Here is a 26,653-nt window from a genome sequence, read left to right as displayed (position 1 = left end):
ATATTTATGATAGTGTTATTTCATTTGCAGAATGAAAACCACATATCCTGAACATCATGTTGATTTTGAATTTATATTATATACTGCAAAGGCCAAACACAATCCCTTTTCCTGATAATCTGCTTGGATATTATTAAAAACAAAACAAAAAAAACAATAGAAAGTAATCCGTTTCACTATTGCAGTCCAAACCATACTTTATGATATGTGCAAATTTTTTTAAAGCAATTCATAAATATGCAAAAATATCAGTGGAGTGTATAGTAGTGGAAAACGATATATGTTAATATAACATAGCTGCCAAATATTCCGCATTGTCCTTAATTTGTGCGGGAAATCTTTGATTATGACCTTGGTGTTCTGGAAATTTAAAAAAAGCCAGTTGCGCTTATGACGTAGCGCCCAGCAGGACAAGTGGTAGCACTAGAGTTTTCTAGTTATAGGTCACAGATGTAAAGTCATATACTTTGTGCTTAATGTTCATAGTATAAAAAGGTAATCATGGAGGAATGAGTCAGAGTTGGGGAAATGTCTCCCAGCTGAATCCTTGTCTCCATTCCTTTGACCCCAGGCTGAACCACTTAGACTGCTTCCCTAATATACGCGTGAGTTGTTTATTCATATTCCCCTACCCTCAGTATGAACTCATTGCAACATAGTTCAACACAAATATCAAGATAACATTATTTTTTTGGGAATCATTGCCATAAAACTTGACTTAATGACTTTGAGTGTGACATTTTGAATGTTGTTCCAAAATGGAAATACACAGGCGATTGAAATCATCTTTGGGAGCTTGCAGTTATTTTTCAATGTAATTATTCAATGTGTTCATTTAGTTTTTGTTGCATCATTAGCTATTTAAATGGTACACTAATTTTAATCACACATGCTTCTGCTGACATAAGCTTTTACCCTGTCGGCTGCAGCTCTGCAGGCGCTGCTTTGTTGTACACCCGACACTTTCCAACAGTGATTTTTTTTTTCGTCCTGCCATTAACTGTGATCAACAAACTTATTCTCCGAGATTCAAATTAAAATTTCATTACTAATTTAAGAAGAGATCTAAAATGCAGAGGAAGAAACTCTATAATGAGGTAGTTTGCACTGATGCCCACGAACCAAACCACTTACTTGGAGTTCAGGTTATGAACTTGACTTCCAATTGTTATTTTAATCACACACACTAATAATATTGTAAAAAATAATATTAAATAAAGTTAAGACCAGACTTCCAAAACGCTGCCATTATTTGCACTCTTTGTGCAACCATGTTGTAACCGGAGATTTTGTTTTTTTGTGGTGGTTTTTGAGTCTCGCCATTTATGCTCAAACTCAGTGGCAGCTCATGTACAGTGTTCACTTCCCTACTGCAGTAACACCCTGGGCAATTTTGGCCAAGATGGTGGCCTTTTGGTGAGAGCAAGCAATCAGCTCTTACTGACCAAACAAAACTTCTTGGTGTCTTTTTGACACACTACTCCCAGGTGGTATGATTCACTGACAGCATTGACTTTTTCTTATACTTGTGAATGTCAATGAAATCTGTGGAGCACACTTTCAATTTGAAAACACCTTATATTCAAAAGGAGAGTACACATTTGGAGGTCATCAGTAAAAAAAGAGGACTTCCTACTGTGCTATTGAATATTGAAATCAATTAGCTTCAACTGTCACAAATGAATATGGCCACACACATAATGACTTGAATTTAACTGATGAAGCATTTGTCTGCTTTGCTAGTGGCCAAAGTAGAGTCCAATTGAAGCACGAGTGTACTTTAAATTGATCAAATGTATGAAAGTAATGATGTCTAAAATTGTTTTTAATTTCCAAGATGTAGAGGTGGTGGTGCTGGTTCAGTGTCTCAAAAGGCACCATGCAGCTTTGTTTGGTCAGGGAATGCGAAAGGCTTCTCTTCATCTTGGCCAAAATTGCAAAAGAAGTCATTGTTGTCGGGAAGAGTACAAGTACCGCCACTGAGCTGAAGGATAAACGACTTCAGCATGAGACTTACGGACTGCCATGAAAAACAATATTTCTGCGTACCACCGGCAGGCACAACTTGCCTCGAAAAAGGGACCGGATGGGCCCGAAGCCTAATTTGTCTGCACTGGAGGAAGAAGTGACATCCATCCACTCTATACAGTCAATGTATATAGACGGCCATCTTTTATCTGAATGTATCACTTAATGCAAGTCAATTCAGTCATTATGTGTCAGCTACTTCATTTGTTCTGGCTGCCGCTCAGCTGCACCTTACACAATCAATAATCGGACATACACTCTTCATAAAAACTGGGAATTTTCACACCTTATCTGTGACTATTCACACGTCCGTCACAATCCTTTTTTCACATTTAGGAAAAAGAGAGTGAAGTCATCTTCATTATTTGTGTTGTTGAGGATTATTTCCAAGAAAAATTCGAAAGGTTATCTTGAATTTCAGCAGAATAAGTTTAAAAAAAATGATAATTGTAATTCTTGAATTGTTGGCCCATTTTAAGAGGTTAGTCTAGCATCATATTTTGTCTTTCTATAAAAAGTAGTGAGAGGCCTTTCATGCATTTACAATGAAGTCAGGGACGTGGTGTGACGTCCTTTAGAGACACCGGAGTCCGTGTTTGCTCTGACAACGATTCTGCTCAAAAGTGTTTGCTCTCGGAAATGTGTCTGAGTGGCCTGTTTTCATTGTGTCGCACGCACTCGAGAATCTCACCCTTCTGATCTCTCATTCTTATCGTTCTTTCCATTCCTTTTATTCCAGTGGTCCCTAAAAGCCATTACTGGATGTCTGAGTACTCACAATAAAGCAGGCCCACCATTAAATATGGGCACCACACTCATTTAACACACATGCAGCCGTGTGCACGTACGCACGTGTGCATGCACACACACACACGCACGGACGCACGCACACACACACACTTACACGCACACATCGGCCAAGGGTTTTAGTGCTATTTTGAAAAATATTCTCAAATGTATTTGAGTGACATTAGCCATAATTGTGTTCAGTATTTTTACAATGTAGCATGTGAAATGTTTGTACATATAACATATAAATGTGAGTAAAAAAGAAATTTAACGGGAAATTTTTTTTTTATGGGCAAACCATGATTTGTGAAGTGACTTTTAATATTTTCCAAGTGCCTTGAAACTGATGAAGGTGATTTCATAAAGATTTTTCACCTACCCTTTTTTTGCACACTGCTTATCCTCATTGGCAGCTGACTTTGGGATAATCGGGATACACCCTGGACTGGGACTACTCCCAGAACACCCACTCGGGCATGTAGAGAACATGCAAATGTTAAACACGAGTGTAGTTTTTGAACACCCAGATGCATTGTGCTGCCCATTACAGTAATTTGTACATAGATTACAATCCAGTAAATGTGACCTCTGGAAGTGACCTTGTCGTGAACACAGCAAGCACATATAATTGGTGACTTGTGGGAGTTGGCAGCTTTATATTGCCTGAGGAGCAGTTGCAGTGCCTTGCACAAGGGCGCCTCAGCCATGTGTGTGAGGGCAGGGGGTACGGCGGTACAATTTCAGACCATCTGGGAGCACAATCTACCACCTGACTCATGAGGGCAACTCTGTGCAAGCAGATGGGACAGTTGACTTCAATCCAAACTATTTTGGAGTTCAGAATAATTGACCAGCTTTGTGTTAGTTGTGTGCCAGTGTAACAAACCATTGGCCAAATATCTTAACTATAATCACAGTTGCTTTGAGACAATGTTTGACACTCACTAGCATACAGCAGCACACAAATAAGTACAAATTCATACAACCTTCTTAGATCATATTAGGTCACATTAGGTAACAGGAGTACTATCAATAATCAACGAAAGAACATTCACAATGTAAACAGCAATGTTTCTTTATTATATTGAGTTTTTTTTGTCATGTCTGGTTCAGGAAAAGCTGGACTAACATTCTCTGGACTAACATTCATGCGGTATCCATTAATTGTCCTCGCGAGCTGAGCTGGAGCCCATTCCATCTCACGTTGGGCATAAGGCCGGGTGCACCCTAGACTGGTCGGTAGCCAACAGCTGCTCACAAACGTTGTTGTCGATAAACCGAAAACTTGTTTTTTTTTAATGTAGGAGGCAAGGCTATTTTAGCCAATGAAAACTAACAAAATAACTGATTTTGTTTTTGTTGATGAAATAAAAATGAAAATGTTTTTTAAAAAATTAAAACAAACTGAAACTACATGTTTCTTTTACAAAATTAATGGAAACTAAATAAACGTATTGCAAAAATGCCCTTCGTTTTCATTAGTTCAGTACATGAGCCTTTGGGATTGCTTTTAAATGTATTCACTTTGGTATTACTACTAGAAAGGTCAAACAGTCGTCGAGGAGTTCTAGTGCTTTTAATGTGTGTCGCCTAGAAGCAATGTCATCTAGCGGCAGCCAATAAGAAGCGTAACAGCGCTTGCAGCTTGCGTGTTTGGAACGACTTCCCTGCTTTTGTCACTCAGCCCGAGGCGCAATGCTTGATAACATGTGTTCATCTTGTATTGGGTCATATTTGAAAAATATACTATGTATATACTATACTTACCAGAAAGAAAAAAAAAATGCCGTTAAGCACTCGTGGAATGTCTCGCTAAGTTTCTTTAGAGATCTGAAAGAGTTTGTGAATATGAATACTGATAATTTTCTTAGCACACAACAAAAGGAAATGAATATGATGCGATGTGATCTGATGCAAAAGTGAAAACCACAAAGTGGTGTCCTCCTTTTTCTGGCCTTGCTCTTGGTCTGTTTATCCATCCATCAGTGTCACCCACACGCCTTTGTGTGATGAGCATGAAAACAAAGGCAAAAGGTAAAAATGTGTTTGAAGCCCTTGTCTCATTATAATGGCCGCTGTGACGTGTAACACATAGATAGCCACCGGGACGCAATTGTGAGATTTTTGACGTTATTCATCTTTACAATGAAAAAAGTACAAGCTGTATATATCCACGTTGATAGCATTCTGGCTCATCTTCTTCTCTGTGGGTCCAGGGATGCCTGCTGATATTTCCTCTGATGTCTAATGCCTTCAGAATGAACACACAAACCAGAGAAAATACACACAAACACACGCTGACAAAAATGTGTCGTTGAAGTGACACTTCAAACAAAGCTTTTGTCTGCAGCCTGACAGCTATTCCTCTTTCCTTCCCCCTCTCCTCCCCCTCTCATTATCCCCCTCACTCCTCCCTGTCATTCCAAAGCACTCCTACGAGCTGCGCAGACACCCACCCCTTTCCCCCACTACACGAACACACACAGTGAGCACATTCAAGGGTTTATACTTAATTGAGCCGCTCGGCTTAATGCAGGCTAAATAAAATGCAAAGACTGAAAGTGTATGAAGGGCTTTGCATAACACTACTTGAGACAAAGGTGTTAATCAGGAGCTTTTCATCTGTTGAAGATGGATTCATTAAATAATTTTCTCCAAACGATGTTCCGAATTATTCATTACAAGCCACAATGCATGCACGAACAAAGCTTCATTGTCTTTACGGACTACTGAGGTTTTTTTTTGTGGTCATCGTTTACTCTTCGGTTCAATACACTTGGACTTTTGTTCGATAAAATGTGAACACATAAATGAACACATAAAGGATTGTCACATACCGTATTTTCTGGACTATAAGTCGCACCGGAGTACATTTTTCGGGGGACTTTATTTGACAAAATCCAACACCTAGAGCAGACATGAATAGGCAACAACAGGCTAAACAATACAGTATGCTCATGTTACATAAACAAATGAGGAACTGAGAACGTGCCTGAAGTAATATATTAACAGTTATTCAAATAACTATAACATAAATAACACATTTATCAAACCATCCGTGTCACTCCAAATCATTAAATCCATCGAAATCTTCGTCCTCTGTGTAAACAACGCCGCTGCTGACGTCAGACTCATCATCAGTTACGGTTCCAGTTATCCCACAGGCCTAACTATATATATTGTATTTAGAATGCATGTACTGTACGTTCTGTTAACATTTGCATGAGTGTTAAGACCTACCAGTGCATCAAACACTCCTACTGTAATAGAAAACATGTTATACGTATATAGTATAATCAGTACTCTCCTGAATAAAATCTCTTATATGACGCACATCGACGGACCTATTTATATTACCATAGCGATTTCCAACGAGTAGTAATTTCTTCAATGCAAAAGCTCTGACGCTTAAAATGGCAAATAGGAAGTCTGTTTTATGCACGAATGCTGCTCTTGCTGTTTTCTGTTGCTGTCTGCTCTGTTATGCGACTTGAAGTTCATGCTTGTGTGTGTGTGAGAGAGTGTATGTATGAGTGTGACAAAACGGCGGTATTGGCTTCTGTGTGGAGTACCGATACCTTGAAATAATACTGGTATACGTTGGCCGATACCTGGTCCCGATTCCTAATATATACGTAGACCCGTTTTGAAGGGTTGTGTACTAATAATATTCTATATTATATGTTCATTATAAGTATTTATAAGACTAAAATGTTTTATGTCTACAGTATTTTATTTATGTATTTTAATTAATTTTAGATAATATATGAATGCTGGAAAGCTGATTCCCAAAATGCACAATTGCTTGCAGCGTGCCACAGTCAAAAAGGTCTGGCTTCCGTGGGGTGTTTGGATGTTTTTCCCACGCTTCCTCCCACATTTGAAAAAACATACGTTAGGGTCACTAAAAACTAAATTGTTCGTAGGTGTGAATGTGAATAGTTGTCCTTTACTCAGCTGGCAGGCTCCAGCTCATTTGTGACTCTAATGGGGACATAATATGATAAGCCGTGTAGAAAATGGATTGATGAATAAGTACAACACTTGTTCAGTGTTTAATGTGTGAACAGCCAAGAGGGTTACATGATCCCAGTGCCAATGTACTGTCATGACATGAGGGAGAAATTGACAAGAAACCTGTCGGACTCATCAGGTCCTCCTCCTGGCAATTGACCTTGTCATATGTGACCCCCTGTCCTACAGTATGTGAATCATAATGATTACCTGTTCAAGATGGCAAGTTGTGCTGCAGAAACTCAATAGCAATTTGGAAAAGGGTGGACAGAATGTGAGCTAGACCTAAGTCATGAAATGAAAAGAAGTCATGCTAGGGTCCATTGATGGTAAATGAAAGTTACTGTGGGAGTGTAGAAATGTTTGGGTTGAGGGATGCCTGACATTTCTGACCACTGACTTTTGGAAGTGCATGGGAATGTCACTTGAACACAGGCAAAGTAAATGTAGGCAACAGCAATTTTAACCAAGACAGAGAAATCCTGATTATAATAATTTAGCATATTTTGCAGTGTATTTATATCACAATGATCTTGTTTATTCCATTGCAGTTTTGCATGTATCTTTACAATACTTGTCCTCCCTCTCTTATGCCACACCCCAAAATTTTCAACAATCCACAGGGCTTATATTTGGCTTTATGGGAGTAATGTGTTTCCACTGGTCACAGTAAATGTATGTCGTTGGAGACTTGCATACATAAGATTACAGCCCTCTGCTCCACAACTCTTATTTTGATTGGGACATAATTGTTTTTACAAACTCAAATGTTTTAGCTTTTCATCTCCAAACCACCAAGTGGCCAAAAATTTCCTTGGTCAGGAAATGACACCATATATGAATGTAGTTATTACCTTAAATTGTAAAACCGCATGAAAACTTTGGTTTGTCCATGAGGAGTTCCTGTGTTTCTGAACTACAAGTCCATTTGCAATATTAATATATCCACATGCTGAGGGATCACAGCCAATCAGTGGTGGATGATTGTCATTTAGAACGTCAATTTACTGCGTGAACATTGACTAAAACACCAACCAGTGACAAAATATCCAGAAGGTAAGACAGGAAAATTAATCACAGAATACATGACATCTGGTCCCATGATTGCAATGGAGTGTTTATAGATAATGTCCGCAGACAGCACTGCCCCATATCACATTTCTCTAGTTAGTTTAATTAATTGGAGTGACATCCTGTCCTGCTGCTATAATAACTACTGCCAAAGTGGTTATGTACTTTAGCTGAGGCTGCAATGGCCAAAACGAAAAGATAATGGTGATCAGGGGATACCAATCTGCACGGAATTGTGCGAGACTGTGCCACTTGATGACAGCAGGGCTTTAAAACCAGCAATATGCTCTACAACAAAATCTACCAGGATCTACAGAAATGTCCCCAGGGGATGGCATTCTTTTTGTTTCTCTAATGCAAGGAACATGTGTCTGTCTGAAGGCTGTATTCCATCATGTTGCTGCAGGTTCTGGTGACTACCAGAACACAGTGGGAAGCCTGAATGGAAAACAGCCCCCATTAATGGCTTCACTAACACCTGTGCCTTTCCTACTGTGTCATATCATCCAATCTGCGCTGAAAAGAGCTCATCAGAACTGTGGGAAGCATTTAAACATAAAAGCCCCATTTGCATGTTTTCTCATTTAAATGAGCAGAGCCGCTGCGTGCTGTCACTGTTCACTGTTATGAATGTTTTGCTTCAAAGTGATCCGATAATTTGGCTCTCTTTTGGGAAATTATAAAGTGTGCATTTACAAAACATAGTTTCAGATGCGAGATAAATGGTGATATGTTCACTTGAGCTGAAACAAATGCTTTTCATCTTCAAGGGAACACTTTAATCCAGTAAGTGTGCAAAATGTGTGCACGGGTTTATTGCGCTCAGATGGCAAAGAAAAACTTTGCTCCGAATGTCTGGATGGCTTTAAATTAATTGAAACATATTTCAAGTAGTTGCCTTGAACTGTTCTGACAGTTCTTCCCAGAAGACACAAATACTGCATGAGTGCTCACAGTGATGTGGACCCACAAACTCTCAGCGACACACGCAGGCCGCTGCCTTCTTTCTAAATAACGACAGAACACACCGAAATATCATCTCTTTCTTGGAGCTCAAACGTTTCAATGTTTATACTGTCAAGTGTTTCATAAGCATTTAACTGTGGCTTTTATGTTGTGTGCTCTTGGCCAAAAGATGGGGCCAAATTCATATCGAAAGTTCTTTCCTTAAAACATTTTTGTTTGTGTGTTTAAATTAAAGGTGTTGATTTTTATCCCAATACAAATAATTTTACGTATTCGATGACGACATGTATCCATTTCACAGGTGACTAGGTTAATTGGAAATATGTGAAAGTCCTGATTGGGTTTACAAGGAGCGTCCTCCAAAAGCTCAGTTGCTCAAGTTTCATCACCTTGTGAACAACTGTGTGAGTAAATAATCCAGCACATTAAGAACAACTTTCTCAACATAAAATTGCCCAAAATGTAAGGATTTTTTTTCATCAATGGGACATGATGTCATCAAAAAGACTCAAAGGGTCTGGGGAAATCTCTGCATGTAGGCGGCTAGACCCAAAAGCAACATTGAATGCCCGAGACCAATGCTTCGGGCAGCACTGCATTAAAAACCGGCATGGTTGTGTGTTTAAACTTGAATATTTTCTTTTTGTATTGTTTTGAAGAAATTTTCAAATCATTGTATTCTGTTTTTATTGATGGAAAAAAATGCAATCTGACTCAATGGCCATACCTTATACAAGTCCAATATTGTTGGTTGAAACACCTGAAAATGTGCAAGAGAAGGCAACAAGGCAGCCTGCATGCATGTGTGTGTTTGCGCATGGGTTCGTGAGTGTGTGTGTGTGTGTGTGTGGGTGAGTGAATGAAAAGAGTGTGTGAATAGTTCTCAGGGGAGACCAGCATAGCTCTGTTGAGATTAAATTCCCAGAGTTTACTCTGGCTATCAGCATTACTTCAGGATACGTACATGCACACACACGCACGCACGCACACACCCAACACACACACACACACAAACACACAAACACACACACTCACAAATGAAGCACGGCAAGCATACATAAGAATAAGAAAATTATTTGCTAGTTTCTCTTATTATGCATTAACATATCACATCACAAAACATAGTATGCGTGATTTGACCAGATCCAGCAAAGGGGAAAAGAGGTACTTGAAATGTCTCTTTTAATAAATAATAATATTAATAATAATAAATGATTGCATGGCTGTAAAGTTGTCAAGTTAATTGCACTTCTGTCTGTGATTAGGCTTTTGAAGAAACTGTAAAGGAAGGCCAATAAAATGTTTCAATATCTTTTTGAAATTACAGTTTACCTCTGGGTTGTGTGTGTGTGTGCGTGTGTGTGTGTTTTACCAAGACAATTTAATAACAAAGCGATTTTCCTGAAATCTTGTATAGCTGTATAATTTTTCCTTTAATGACAAACACCAAAAATAACACATTTGCAGAAATTCCCAACACACAAAGTAGCATTTCGTAATACTTTAAAGACGAGGAAACTTAATGTCATTTTTTATTCCAGTGAAAAAGTGTGCGTAGCGCAAGTGACTCCTTTGTCAGCAATAATTTGGAATTAGAAGTAGTTTCATGCAGGGACTCTATGATTCTAAGTTGACACTATAACCACCATCATGTTGCTGAGAATAGAAGAAAAAGTTTAGTCATTCAAAGTCCTGGTAAAAATGAAAGATCTGATTGGCGTCTGATGTAAAGAGCTGCACTGTAAAGTGTGTCAAGTGGAGTCAGACAACGATCCAGCGGGCCCAGGAATATGTTGAGTGTGTTAGGCATGGGGAAAAATAACCAATAAACAATGATGCATCTTCATAACTGCCTAAGATGCAATGGCCCCAAATTGAATCATTATGTCAAAGATATAATTTAACAATTTGGACGCTCCAAGTGACAAGCGGTGAAATTGATTTTCTTTCAATTGCAGTTGTAATGAAATACTTTCATCTTTTATTACTTCCTAATTTGTGTCCGATAATTTTCTTCATGATTGCTTCCTCCCCTGTTGCATTACAAGTCGTCTCACTGGCCTCAGTGGCCGTCAAGGTTGCAAGTCAAGGGGTGGCACGATGTGAACACATAGTGGTCTGCGTCTCCCGCTTCTTCAGATTACAGCTATTAACTCCTGAATGAAATCCACAATATTTGTACACCTGTATCTCTTTCATGTCAAATTATATTGTATATATAAATTAAAGTGAACCACTGGAGGCGTGTCAAGATCTCAACTTGTCAATGATGGACATGTACACATCTCTTGTGTGCATGGAGCTTGTGCTGCATATTTGTGTCATGTGACTTACTGAGCTGTCACCTATCTCTGTGTACAGACAGATGATGAACGCTCTCCTCTGACGCAGTCACACACCCACACAAACACACACGCACACAGACTTGTCAATCATTTTACAGGAATTCCCATTGCTCTGTTACTTTTTGCTCATGCCTTCATCTCCTCCTACTTTTCTGTCCTCTTCCCTCTACTCAGTCTTTCATCATTCTCTTATTTTCTTTCCTTTTAAGAAACAGTCGGTTACCCTGCGAGGATTTCTTTTTTGTTCCCATGGGCCTCTATGACCCAATGCTCTCCCTCCCCTTCTTCTGGTCGCCCCTCTCCATTCTTCCTACCTCCCACCTACATCTTACTGGGAGATTAGATGTCAGAGGAGAGGTCTGGCGCAGGAAAAGAGAATGTCTCTTTTAATTGTGTTGATGGCTAATTAGGCCCTCCGTCTACTCTGTGCAGCATGTTGACTGAAACAAGATGCCCTTTCCTGGGTCAATAGGCCACAGGCGTGCACGTAGCGTGTGCTTGTTCACAGACACTTTAAACCTCGAAGAGCCGCTTGTCAATTTCTCTATGGACTGATCGCTAGACCACAGCTGAGTGAAAAGCTTTGGGTTAGCATAATAAAACGTAGCCTTTGCTTAAAAATAGACGGTATAATGTGGGAAACAATCTACACCATTATTACGCTCCACAGATCACTTGTTTCAATTAATGCTTCCAGCTGCATTACACAGGAAACATTCATGAATCATATACCTAGCAGCACTCATGGGTGAGGTATAAGCCAAGAAAGTACTTGCCAGAATGACTGATTAAAAGCTCACTTAATTCAGATTTGATCAACGACACCAAGAGAGGACATGAAGGGAATGTGGCATAGCTCAGTAGGTACATTATGTCATCAACACGACACTACCTAACTCCCACGCAGGCCACTAAAGTTATAACAAAGGAATGGAAGTGACCATCTCGTACCATACGGTACTTACGAATAAAAAACAGAGTCGCCTTTGGGATCTTTGGGATTAGAGGAAGAATAATTACGCCCATTTTTATATTATAGCGTTTTATTATTTTGTTTTATCTGAAATGTCTGCCCTTCTGGATCACAAACAATTTGCGATAAAAAGCCTTTGTGAGATTTTCATTCTCAGACCTGCTGGCTGACAAGCACTGAGGAGAATTGAAAGAGGCACATGCATATATGCTGTAGGAGCTGGAGGAGAGCAAAAAAGAGAAGTGCATGGCTACTCTGTGGAGCAGCAGTTCATATCGTATTTAGCAAACGGTTGACACTTGTGCGGAAATCTTGTTTGAGCTCTGCGGAGCCACTGAGACACCCTTTAAGATGAGAACTGCTTCAAGAATAATCAATAAAATGTCAACATGCAATGCAATATATATTTCAAGAGAATATCAATAATTTATTAATGAAAAATCTTCAGGTGTGCAGTGTACTGTACTTAAAAAAGAAAAATACATTGATATCTTTATTCTGTTAATTGATTGGAAAAAATCCATCGGATGATCGATTCTAAAAGAGATGTGAATTTAGACTGACCAAATCAAATTACGTTCTTCTCTCAGTAAGCGCAATAATTGCAAGTTGTATTTGGAGACGTTTTTTAATGCAAAACCTCATGCATGTGTTGGAAGTTACACTCCAAGAGTTGAATTTTCATAATGAGAGGTCCAATTATTATTAGCAACCTATGTACAGTTAACCCATTTCGTGGTATAAATCAAAGTCTCAATTTCCTGTCATTTTTTTCCAATGTCATAGTGATGTGGAAAATAATATTCTATTCTATACCCAAATAAATCAAATAATACTACATGCATGACAATTTGTTTTTCTTTGAGGTTTCATATTCATTAGAATTCTAATGTAAGCAATTTTATTTCATTCGTAAATTACCCATGATTGCATCTTGTAATCAACTTCCAGCAATGATACAGCCATATCTTTAATTTAATACATCTTGCATTCTGGGAATTAAGTGATCCATTGTTTTTCTTTCCTTTTTTTTTTTAAGTCAGAAATGGGTGGTTGGGGAATTGTGTATCAGCTATCATGCTTTTATTTGCCATTGTTAATGCTTGATATTGTCCACATGTCTGACGTAAAAAGACAGTATTGTCTGCCAGTGGATTGTTCTCAGTGGGCAACATTAATGAGTTTTTCTCTCGGTTTCCCTTTAGCCATTTGGAGTCGGAGCGCAGTGTCCTGAAAAGGAGAGAATGGGAGAGGAGGACCCAGGAGGTCCAACAGGATGAAGATTTGTTCTTGACTGGATTCAACCTGTTTGGTGAACCTTACAAAGTAAGTAAAAGTGACTGACGGTACTGAATTTATAAGATAATAAAATATAAGATTATAAAATACAAGAGAGGTGTCACAGTTTGTGATAGATTTAATGGGGTTTCTCAACAAGGGGTGGTGCGAGAGTGAAATATTCTTCTTCAGAATTGGACTTATCTCAAGCATAAAAATGAGATTAGGTGAAAATGTGTTAGTTGTTGTGATTGTAATCATTCAGTAATTAAACCATATTTAGAAATTACATCAAATCAAAAGACTGTTGCAAATTTACATGCATTTGCATTTCATTTAGTATTTTTTATACAATTCAAAATAACTTTATTTATATAGTGCATTTTACAACAGCTGGAGCTATAACAAAGCACTTTACATATGACAATTGGACAACCACAAAGACAGTAAACTGTAAAACAATAAAACAGTCAATTAAACCACTAATTAATATGTAGTAGTCGAAAGCCAAATAATAAAAATGGGCCTTCAAACGGGCCTTTAAAGCTGGACAGAGAGGGGGCTTGCCTAACATTTGAGGGGAGGTCATTCCAGAGGGAAGGACTGGCAACATAAAAGGCTCAATCCCCTCTGAGGCTCCGCTTAGTCCTCTGCACTTTCAGTAGCGTCTGGTCTGCGGAGGTGTGTAGGGCTAGATTACTGTTTCTAAGTGCTGTTGAAAAAGGAAGGGTTTCACCTTAGCCATTTTCCTAAGATGCAAGAAGCTGGATTTAACAACGGCACTGATCTGCCAGTCCAATTTACAATCACTGTTCAATTTAAAACCCAAGTTCGAGACTGTTGGCTTTCGATATGATGCCAGTCAACAGGGTGGGATGTACAAGGGTCATTATAACCAAAAAACATACTTATTGTTCTCTTCCCATTGAAATTTAGAACATTGAGTGATACCCAGGCTTTGATTTCCTCTAGGAAAGACAAGAGTGGTCTTAAGGAGAATGCATCCTTTTTGCAAAGCATGACAGATCTGACAGTCATTCGCAGAGCAGTGAAAGGCCATGTTTATGTAGGATGGAACTTAGAGGCAGCAAATGCAATAAAAATAGCAAGGGGCCTCAAAATAGATACCAGCTCAGTGGCCTAGTGGTAGAGTGTCCGCCCTGAGACTGGAAGGTTGTGGGTTCAAACCCTGGCCGGGTCATACCAAAGACTATAAAAATGAGACCCATTGCCTCCCTGCTTGGCACTCCGCATTAAAGGTTGGAATTGGGGGGTTAGATCACCAAATGATTCCCGAGCGCGGCACCGCTGCTGCTCACTGCTCCCCTCTCCCTCAGGGGATGGATCAAAATCACATGGGGATGGGTTAAATCCAGAGGACAAATTTCACCACACCCAGATGTGTGTGTGACGATCATTGGGACTTTAACTTAACTTTAACTTTAACTGTGGAACACCATGTTCGTGACTGAGGTGCGTTGTTTCTTGCAGATAGATTCAATGCTAGCATGCAGCTAGGCGGCCTGAGGTTGACTGACTCTTATAATTCCTACAGCAATACCTGATTTGGGTGTATTGTAAATTCCCCCAAATTAAAGATGAAAGTCAGCATTTAAAGCACATCTTATTTATTTAATTGGAAATCCAGTGTGCCACGTTCAAGGTATAATAAGTATATAAGGTATATAAGGAATAATAGCCTGCAAAACTAACTGAATGAATGAATGAATGAATGAATGAATGAATGAATGAATGAATGAATGAATGAATGAATGAATGAATGAATGAATGAACGAACGAATAAGTCCAGGTGCCACGTTCAATGAACAAGGAATAAATAAATAACCAAATGATGAATGAATCAGAGTCTACGTTGAACATGACACCTAGACTCAGATCTATTTATTTCGCATTGTGGGGCTGATTATAATGAGGTCTTAAAAACTGTATCTCACTGAGAATTTTTTTTAAACATGTTGAGAAAACCTCAATTAACATTTCAGGTATAGGACAGTGAGCATCCCCTGAGAGAATGTTAATTTGTGACACTGTTGTGTTTCTGTTAGATCATAATGTTTGATTACAAAAATAAACTGTTATTAACAACTTTCAGTCACTGCATCAGACACACATTTGTAAATTCAATACGCATTTTCTCCCTGAGAGGTTAAATCAAACCTGAGCTTTTGGTGCATCTCTTGCGGTGTGCAGGTCTATATGCTGTGACCATTTGGGAGAAAATATGATGGGTGGGGCATTTTGTAATCCTTCAGGCCAAAAAGCTGATTTGACCATGCACAGAGGTTGATGTTTATTTGATTCATATTCCTGCTTTCCTCCTCTATACAGTACATGCCCTTGCTATAGCTCAGCTCCTACTCCCATGACTCATGACAAATGGCTCTGGCATACTTTGTTCCTTGGCTCTGTTGATTTATTTGTCCTGCTTGAGATTTCAGTTTTTACTGAAGGCGTCACTTTACAGATACATACAATCATAGGGCCTCCTCAATCGTGCGGCCCACGCTTGCTCAGTTCTTTGAGATCTGTATCTCTTTGTTATCACCAGGGATTTATAGACAACCTTCATCTCAATCATTATTTTTGTTTTTTTCTTCATTTATTCTGCCTTCATATCATTTGGGTGTCTGTCACTGTCTGACTTTCTCATTTACTTTGACTCTGTCACCTATTAGCTAATCCCTCGCTAAGCCTATTAGACACATACAAGAGCACACATACACACAAATGCAGGTATTAATCCCTGTCTCTGTTTTCCATATTTTCTTTGTGAATATGTTTTCACATTCTCGTCAGCCACCACATTTTTATTCACAAGATGGAGATAGAGAAGGAACAAGGTAATATATTCACAGCCGACTTTAGTGCACAATGTTTTGTGTAGTGGAAGTGTGTGTATGAAAAATAATTTGTTGAGATGATTTGAATACAAATTGTGACTCGTGAAAATGTAATAAACAATAGATAAAATGTTATGTTCATGCTGCTTTTTTAGTGTAAAATAAAGGACACAAACAAATGCCTCAGGATTTAGTTAGACATGTTATTGTGGGCTGCTGAAATAGAATTCCAACAATAGCAAAACATTTTCTATCGCTTCTCCTGTACAGGGTTGGGGTCATGGGCAAGTCGAGCCTTACCACCTTTGGTCAAGAGCCTTTACTTATCGCCAGTCAATCACAAGGAACCTATAAACCTGTGGTCACCAATGTGATGTCATGGTAAAGCTGGGCATTTACTTTTATATGCCCCCGGCCTACCTGACAATTTGGTGACTGAAAGTACACCAAACTTTAGCTGAAAGCAGGTTACACACGGACACACGTTTGGGGATGGAAGGCCGTCTCCAAGTGCCTACTTCACAGCTGCCAACACTACATCATTGGCAAGTGGAGCTCTTCTCGCAGTTCCTTCTAAACGTTGCTCACGTTGAGCTTCTGTATGGACCCCAGCAAATTCATTTATTTTTCTGCTATGTAGACCATGTGCCTCTCCAGTACTGAATTTAAAAGGAATCAGATGTGCTGCCTCCATTTGCCGAGAAGTTGGCGGTGTTCATTCCCACAACTGGCTGGTATCTGGCTGCGTGCGTCTGGGATAATATTCAAAGAAAGAAAACTCTACCCATGCTCACAGTTAGAGTTATTCACTATATATCATCAGAACATCAGAGCTTGGCAAAATACGGCCCAGGGCCCAAATCCAGCCGACCTACACTCTCTGACTGTGACTATAAAGTGTAAGTAAAATATAAAATGTACAATTTTTTCATTTTGAAACTTGCTTTTTATGTGTACACGTGCAGCCGTTAGTAACACGCTTGATAACCAGCAAGCGCAATGACCGCCTTCAGTGACTTCATCCCTGTCTGTTTTAGCAAACAAGAAAATATGTTTTTCTAATTACACAAAACATAATAAAGACAAGGTTGAGGTTAGCATGTTGGCTTTGCAAAAGGGTTCGGGTTACCCACCACTACACTACATTCAGATTCTTCCTCTATGTGATGTCTTCTATCAGCTGTAAAGCAATGTTGTTAGCAATTTATTAGGCTCGTTTGCTTATTGATTTATTTTAAACTCACACATTTACTTTTTATTTGCTCCATACATCACTTTAACTGACATAGGGTGCACTGGAGATGTTAAAAATTTAAAGAGTTGGACAGAATTGGCTATTTGAAAGTCTGATCTCGCTGTGTCGTTTATTGGGCAATGAATTGACAAAGTAAATGAAGTAATGCACAAAATATTTTGCGAGATAACCAATGTGTAGTTAACCGTTGGTTTGGTGATCCATGAATTTTTGCATAAACAAAACCATCCCTGACGCTGAAAGGGTAGCAGTAATAGTAATTGTCATCCACTAATTAAACTGTATTCAGTAGAAGCAAATCAATGGTGGGCATAATCTTCAAGCCTGCACACTTCATAAAGCACACTCTTGCAGAATTCCCTGCTCAGCAATAAGATCTTTGAGTGGATCATTGCCTATTATTACACTGTTTGATTGTTGACAGAAATAAAATTGATAAACACACACAAAAGCGCAATTCTCGTGAATTCTTTTTGCACGTACGTTACAGTGTATGGTTCAACTTGTTGAGCAACCTAAAGACTGACAGAGCATTGTTCCATTTTGAACTACTTTTCTGTTTATTTGTTATCTGGCATTTGTTGTCTTCATCAAATTATTAACAGGTACCATGGATATATTCAGTAATATTTGCAACACGAAAAGACACGAGAGTATTAGGGAACAACTACTGCGCTTTACGTCTTTGCCTTTCTGAAAGGATCTCGGGCTGAAACGACGGATGATGAAATGGTGTGGTTTCATCATTAAAGAACCTGTCAAAGACTCTTAACTATTCCGGGGAACATCTTAGCATGAGCACGTAACAGCTGAAGGGGCTTTTGGATCATAAATCAGTAGAAGCTAGACTGTCCTCCTCACGATGATTGCTTGAGAACCTGAGGTCAGGCTAATAATGATTCCTGCTCCATTAGTTTTACTGCTCCAGCCTGGACTGGACCCTCTTAAGGATGGGATGTGTTTAATTAATCATCTTGTCCTGGTGCCTGATCAGTGGTCAACCAATTCGTCTCTTCCTGTTCCTCTCCGAATGAGTAAAGAGGGCTTTTCATCAAGTGCTTAGAAATAAAACAGAAAGATGGAAAGTTAATTAATACTCCTGTCTGTCACTTTTCTCTCTTCTACCTTTCCTCTTTCAGACTAATAAAGGTGATGCGTTGGCGAGTCGGGTCCAGAACACGCTTGGCTCCTATGAAGAGATGAAAGACCTGTTAACCAGCCATTCAAACCAGAGCCACTTAGTGGGTATCCCCAAAGGCAGCAGTGCCAACAACAACAACACCATGCAACCACCAACCACTTCAGTGACTGAGAGAGCTACAATGGAGTCCCAGCTATTCAGTGAGACCATGAATGGAGGCACAGGAACTGAGGGGGGAGGAGTGGAGCGGGGTGGAGAAAAAAGGATCGCAAGTGCGTCACTGGCATCCTCAAATTCCATGCAACCGACTGCGTCAACAATGACAGCGTCATCAAGTGTGCAGTCATTGTCCCATCACAATTCCAAAAAGTCCAAGAGCTCCACTGAGTGGACAAAGGGAGGCCATGTGCAGAGCACCCCGGCAACAGGCCAAGGTCAGGCTCCAGGAGCTGCAAATGGAAGGGGGAAAGTCTCAATGTTTGAAGAGCAGGAACTCCCAAGGCATGATGAGCTTTTTAGCTCTCTGAAAGATGAATTAGGTCTAAAACGAGATTCAAGCCCTTCTTCGTCATCTTCATCCTCTTCCTCCGCCTCCTCTGGAAGACGGCATTCTTCACATCCCACTAAAACGCTTCCTGTTCCAGGTATGTCCGACAGTAGGTCACCCAAAAAGTTGTTTGCTAGTAATCTATGTCTGCCTACATGTTGAGCAAGCTAATTCCTAAAATAAGAAGTAACCACCTCGCAACTAAGCAACATTACAGGTGATGTGTCACCATAATAATCAATGCATTCCTTAGCACCTATCAAAGTGCAGCATTTAATTGGTTGACTTGTTGGCTGCACAATTAATTGCATGAACCTTAATGCCACTTTTTCATGACCTCAAAACAGCACTACACCACACAGCCTCCTTTGCTTTTCTATCACATCAGGCGTGCGGAGGGATGGGAGTGGGGTCAAGTGAACTGTGAAAGCTTGGGCTGCAACATGTAACATTTCACAAGCGGCGGGTCATGACCTCTGTTTTGGGGGCGGCTCGAATATGAACTGTTGTTGCATGACGTTCAAAAGTACAGCCCAGTAAATGCACATGCTTTCTCATATAAATGGAAAAACGCCTCGTCATTCTCACTATGCGGCAACCAATAAAGTTCAGGGTACAGGGTACAGCTCATATTTGGTCTGCTAACAATATTTGGAAAAGTTTGAAATTTTTGGAAATCTTAATACATATGTATTCCCAAACATTCCTCCTTTGATGTTCAAAGAGAAGATTGGCGTAACCCCGTATTGAGTTTCAACACCAGTTTGATTGGCACAGCTTAGCCTGAAGACTGAAACAAGGGGTAAGCGGCAACCGTGGCAGTCAAAACTTCCCAAAAAAGTTTGTGCCACTGAACATTTGGCTTGGGTTTTTCATCTATTTAAACTCTCAGGAGAGCACTAAGTGTCCTTTAGTTTTCAGTTTGTTCATAAGTGGACGGGAAAAAAAGCAATTACTCTTTCGTTGTCATCTTAAATACTTGTGTGTTTAATGATTAATTATTCAATTTCAGGAAGATGCTTTAGATGTCAGATTAATTTAGTCAAGACATAACAGCCAAATCATCCAGACGGTAATTTTTTTGTTTTGTCTTCTCTTACACACACATAGATGGTGGAAATTTTCGCTCTTTGACTATGGATGCTGGTCATTGCAAATCGTCTGGCTCCCCATTAGAAACTGAACCAAGCTCTCACCTCTCGACGTCGTCCTCCCCACTGGCTTCCACGTCACTTTTGTCAGCACCTGTACCTGGCCTAACCACTCCCACATCTACATTCCCACTCGGTGGCCTATCAGGGAAGCCGATTGCGGTGCAGCAGAAACCGACAGCGTACGTTCGCCCGATGGATGGCCAGGACCAGGCGCCCATCGACTCTCCTCAATTAAAACCTCTTCCCGTGGCCCCAGAGGGGTTCAACTGTGGTCAAACATATGGGGGAAACTCTGGCAACATGAAGAATAAACTGCCTAAACTGAGTCTGAGCCACACTGCGGAGGTAAGGCAACAACAATCATTTCATTTTATTGTCGTACTTGTTGTACAAAGATACATTTAGCAGATGCATTTCTCCAAAGTGATCAATGACATAGATAGTCAACGGTTCTAAATGAAATGTGCATCATCAGCTAAAGGCTTCAACAAGAATCAGGTGGACTTGCTTGAAGGTCTTCAATTTTCCATCCTTTTTTCTTCACTGCTGAAGATGATCAGGTTTAGCGTGGTAAACTCAGGCCTAATATTCTGAATGGATGTACTTTACCGTATTTTCGGACATAGACTGGGAAATGGGCACGTGCTAGCGGCATAGAAGTCATCAATGGCTAAATGACCAATGGTCTCTATTTTATTATGATTCTATATCACTGGTAGTGCATTGAATACTAATGAATGGTCAAGGTATTAGAGGTGGGACATAATAGGAATTCAGTTTGTGTCTGCTACTATCCAGCAATGATCAAATATTAGAATTGTTGCTGTCTAACAAATGAAGAAAAAAAATATGCAAATCTATAACCGCTCACATATTTAGTCAACAGTGAATATCTTCCAAAAAAGTTTTATTTTATTAACATTTGCTTTGATAATTGGACATATCCTCAGTTGGTATTTTAGAAGAGCAGTTCCTTCTCTCCTTTTTCCAAGATTTTGAGTGTTGCTTAGTAACTGTGTTGTGATATTATCAATGTTGTTGTTGCAATATTGTGATACTATCAAATTCTGGATTCCGCTGTAATTCTCACTCCTGCAAGGGGTGTTTGATGTCTATCTGATGGTAGGAAATGGTGCAGGTTTGCAGATGAGCTTACTACCATTGATGAGTGTTAGTGTTGCTCAACCTTTACCAATTTTCACGAATTTTACATGAGGAATTTTCAGGCCTAACATCAGCAAAAAATGGATGGATGAATGATCCGGTCCCAATTTACTCACAAACCCATTTACTCTGAGTGAAACTCTTACTCTTTTTTGTGAATAGCAAAACGTGGATACACACATTTATTTTACCCTCTGCCATTTTTTCCCTCTGTTTGTCAAGTCAAGTGAACAAGAAATGTAACATTTTTGTGCAAATTAAGTGGAATATCTATTAAATAGCAATAATTACTAGCCTATGGAACATATAATCATTTTCCATAGCACCCCGATTGAAGATCACAGCATGACATCACACCTGAAATGTCTTATTTCTTAATATATATTCTTGAAATATATCTTAATAATGTGAAATCCAGTATACCATTGATAAAAAAAATATATATATACTAGATATTTAACATAACTCCTATTAGATGACCACTTAGGGTGTTTAGCTGCTTGTCAATGATTTCCTTGATTTGATTTTGGCCAAACCAAATAATTTCATACAACAACCTGAGGTGTATTCGCTATAGCCCCTTGCTCAAGTCCACCACTGACTCTCACAGCGCACAACCCATGCAGCTCTTGTTCTTGTCCAAATTGAGTTGTACTTCTGGTACTTAGACATGGCGGGTACAGATTAAATATAATTGGACACAATTGTATTGTCAAATAAATTGGACCATATCAAACTCTTTCCGATCTGCCCTCTCTGCTCTTACTTCAGCCCACCCTCCATCTTTAGCTCCCTCACTTGCTTTTTCAAAACAGCATGAAACATCCAGCTCGGTGGCATGCATGCATGCGTGCGTGTGTACTATGTGACGGGAGAGTAGTCATCCCTATCGAATGGAGCAGCTGTTCTCTTGCTTTGATGGAGCTGGTGTGTGTGTGCGTTGCTTTCCAAATGAGCCCGAGTTGGAGCTTGGAGCATATGGCGCTGAGAAGGAGAAAGGCACTCAGATGTGGGGGGACAGAGGAATTAAAATATACTTTATCCTCAAGACTTTATTACAGTGGAGTATAACGGCAGCAACTGAAACCAATCGAACACAACATGCTTCTTTTACAGTTTTTCACCTACCTCAGTGTGTGCTGTTAAAACTGAAGCTGTTTAAATTTCTCTCTACCAAAAGAATAAAAAAGGTTTGAGGAGGCAAACTATAGCCATAGCAACAATTTAATCAAAAACCCAGAAGCTTATGATTTGTAGTTTTCGTTGTTTTCCCCTTGTCCAGACAGAAAATCTCCTGGAGAGTGGTTGGTAATTTCTTTTTTTAATTGAAATTTCTTTTAAACAAAATTTTATATTGTTATTTATATATATTCAGAGACTGGAGCGCATTTCAGCTGACTGCGAGAAAGATAGAGTCCGCGTTGAGACTGATTATTCACATGGCACGAGGAGAAAGATCAACCATTCTGATTCACAAAGTCATTGAGCGACAATTAAAGTGAATCACTACACTATTGATGACTTTCAACATGTTTTATGTGCGTTTCAGTCATGCGCGGCAAGGCCAGAATAAGCAGAAGAATGCCAAGTATAACAGCATGCTATAAACAGGCTTTCACTTGTGTAACACTTTCCTTCCTTCAAGGCACTCAAAGCGCTTTTAACACTCTCCTCATTCAGCTACTGATGGTGTATCAGTGGGGGTTCACTATCTTGCTCAAGGACCGTTTAGCTCAGGATTAGAACCAGAACCTGTTGATTGGGAGATGACCACTGAGCCATTCTATCGCTATAACTACACAACACAGTGTAATGGTCAAAAAGGTTTCTTATTGTGTGGTTGAATTTGCCATAGTGTGACTTCCTGTCACCTATAATCTACACATGACGTAAACCTTACGTCTGTCCATTCCCATTTACATTTTAAGGAGCCTTTTGTCTATTCATGCTGACAGATATTTCAAACATCTGTTTCTCCCTTCATGTACACACATAATGCAAACATCCGTCTCAAGGGAAAACAATTAAGTCCAGTGTCAGACATCGGCAATGTCAAAATTGGCTTAAACCGTAAACACCTGCACCAATGTCATGAGTATAAAACCAACAAAATAACCCCTAAGGACTACAAGAACCGACCAGTAAATCACCATCATTGATTTTACATTAACAGTTTCCAAATTACTTCAGGTGCCATGAAATAGTTTAAGATAACCAATGGTCAAGCAGCTCAGTACATGTGTGCGTGTGCGTGCATGTAAGCCTTTAAACTGCTGTGGCAGCTTTCTGTTGGCACTATAGAAATATCGATGTGTGCCTTTTATTCCCTCGGGTGTGTGTGCGTGCGTATCTCTGCGTGCATATGTGCACATAAGAGAGAGTGGACTGATAACATTATTGATCCTTTCCTCACATGGTTACAGTAGACTTAGACCTACTCCCAGACACACACGTACAATGCACAAACGCACACCCTTGCACGCACATTTGGTCAGCAACATGAACTGCTGCTTAGTTTGAATCTGAACATGGCTATAATTTTGATAGTACAGTATTAATTCATTCACACTATTTTATGTACATATTGGCAAAAGATTAAATAGTATTAATGTAAATACTGTACCAGAAAGGAAATTGTCAGTGTAATCAAAACAGGTGGACATTGTGATGACTTTGTCACAATCTCCATATATCAATAATCAGAAATGATTTGGCCTTATTTACAGGTCAGATATAGTCATATCTTTTCAAGATAGGAATTAGGCAGTAAACAATGCTGTGACTCTCATTCTTTTACTCTCAGCTCTTTATACCGTATTTTCTGGACTATAAGCCGCACCTGAATATAAGCCGCACCAGCTAAAATTAGGGGGAAATCCTGTTTTGTTCCTATATAAGATGCTCTGGACAATAAGCTGCAGGTGTTTAAATGTTTAATTTCCACATATAAGAGTATATGTACAAATCTTACAATATCCTAAAAATTGTGAAAATGCACAGATAAGCCGTGCTGGACTATAAACCGCAGGGTTCAAAGCTTGTGCAAAAAGTAACAGTTTATAGTCCGGGAAATACGTGACTAGGGAACACAAATACTGCATGCAATTTTGTAGTACAGGGTGGAAATAGCAGCTTTTCTATTTTCTTTTGTATTTAAAGCAAATGTGTAAGCACACAGAAGGGTACCTGTTCCTTCAGAAGGCACAAAGCAACATAATGTTCATGTTAGTCAATTCTGCATCCGCCTGGTGGATATAAGAGCTGATTTGGTTTCCACCATCTCCTGAGGGAAATATCTGGATTTAATTGCTCCATGGCTAGCTCCTACCACTGTCTTCCGTGCGAGGCTGATGGGAGCGGGGAGCAAACAAAGCATGAAGAAACGGTTGTTAAATGGAATCAATGAGCTGAAAGATCTAAAAATGCTTTGAGAAGTTGGGAAGTATACAGTCAATTCCTTTTTTTTTTTTTTTGCCAAAGATTACCACTGTACCATGTCTGTTAGGGCTATGTATGTGTTGACTAAATGTAAACTTGGTAAAGACACAAGGAAAATATTGACATTTACGTGTAACGTAAAACTTTCAATTGCAAGGCGTAACCTTGGTTAAGGCTTGGTTAGGGTAGCACAAATAATAAAAAAATTCCCAAGACTAGGGAATTTAAATAATGACGCAGAGCTGTTCTTTTCTCCCATCCCACCAGCACCACCACACACATACAAACACCATTTTATGCAGCCCACAAAAGCAAGTTTCTTGATGTTTCTTGCTGAAATACCAAATGTGCAAATTGTCTTCACGTTTTGAGAATGCTAAGATATTGCAAACATTTTTGGTTACCAACCCCCCTTTTAAAATAAATGGCCTCTTTACTGGCCTCTGACGTTTAAACTAGTTAGTCATCAGTCTTTTGTGAATATGTAATATGAAGTGATCATGTATTCATTTGGGTTCACAGTTATAACGGCCCTCCAAAGTAAACCCTAACTATTAGGGGTGTAAATCGCGGGTTTTGTCACGATACGATATCATATTGATACAAAGAATCACGATACGATATTTGCCGATATCTTAAAGCCTGCTGTGATTCATTCACGATACATCACGATATAGTGCTCTACGATCGATATAGAACAATATCCTGATTTATACCAATTCATACGCAAAATCAACAAGGTACTGCAAACTCTTTATTTAGGAAATTACAAGAGTATTGTAGTATACAAAGTGCTTATTTTAACACTGAACTTTATCAAATTCCTATAATTTCCTCGTCTTCTTGGACACTAGCCATAGCACCAGCCCAGGAGCCGCGTAGTTGTCGGCTCCCCTTTCACGTGCCTGCTCTGCTCACAACACAACACACCGCGCACTGCTCCCGGAAAGAGGAAGCAAGCAACAATGAACTGGATTTCAAAATAAAGTCGCGTCTAATGTCCGAGGTAAAAAACGGGCGATATAGATCGATGTTTACGTTTAGCATCGATGCCAACAAATCGTAGAGCATTATATCGATTAATCGATGTGTATCGATGAATCGTTACACCCCTACTAACTATGAAGTTTCTTGCAAAAAAAATTAGTTTTACAAAAAAAAATTCATATCCGGTTTTTGATCTAAGATGGGAGAAAAGATAGTGAGAAAATAAACCAAACTCCTTGTTGGCCCCGGTAATGTGATGCCTGTAAGAAACTGAGACCTTCATACAGCATTGTGTAAGAAGACTTTCCAAAAAATCCTTCTGATCATTAATTTCAAATTAGCAAAGAAAGGCGATATCGCTCAGGGGAGATGAAAGAGGCTGTCAAGAACATTGATGCTTCATTGAAACACTTAATGTGAGGTCACTGCTCTGTTACTGACGTTTGTCTGAAATACACACGTAAACAACACTCAAGCATGTTTAGGCATGTGAGTGAGGTGGCAAGAAGGTAAACTCTGATCTGACAGGTGACATTTCCAGCAGTGCTGTGACAGCTTTCATTTCAAAGTAGTTCAAAGAATGGGGCTGATGTAATTTCACACTGATTTGAAGACCCGCTGTGGCATTTCTGTCGGTCATGT

The 26,653-nt window shown here is 39.4% G+C and overlaps 1 protein-coding gene across 3 annotated transcripts in view; it reads left to right on the top strand.

Moving 5' to 3' along the window:
* Positions 1 to 26,653, top strand: part of aff2 (AF4/FMR2 family, member 2) — a 121,118-nt gene that overhangs the window by 28,414 nt on the left and 66,051 nt on the right. For all 3 annotated transcript variants that reach the window (XM_037261003.1, XM_037261002.1, XM_037261001.1), the window contains exons 2-4: positions 13,392 to 13,512; positions 18,720 to 19,365; positions 20,379 to 20,767. In XM_037261003.1, the coding sequence (XP_037116898.1) occupies positions 13,392 to 13,512; positions 18,720 to 19,365; positions 20,379 to 20,767 (1,156 nt within the window). The remainder of the gene's footprint in view (positions 1 to 13,391; positions 13,513 to 18,719; positions 19,366 to 20,378; positions 20,768 to 26,653) is intronic.

The sequence above is a fragment of the Syngnathus acus genome, chromosome 10 (genome assembly GCF_901709675.1).
Source record: "Syngnathus acus chromosome 10, fSynAcu1.2, whole genome shotgun sequence".
Lineage (NCBI taxonomy): Eukaryota > Metazoa > Chordata > Actinopteri > Syngnathiformes > Syngnathidae > Syngnathus > Syngnathus acus.
This window is presented reverse-complemented; position numbering and strand designations above follow the sequence as displayed.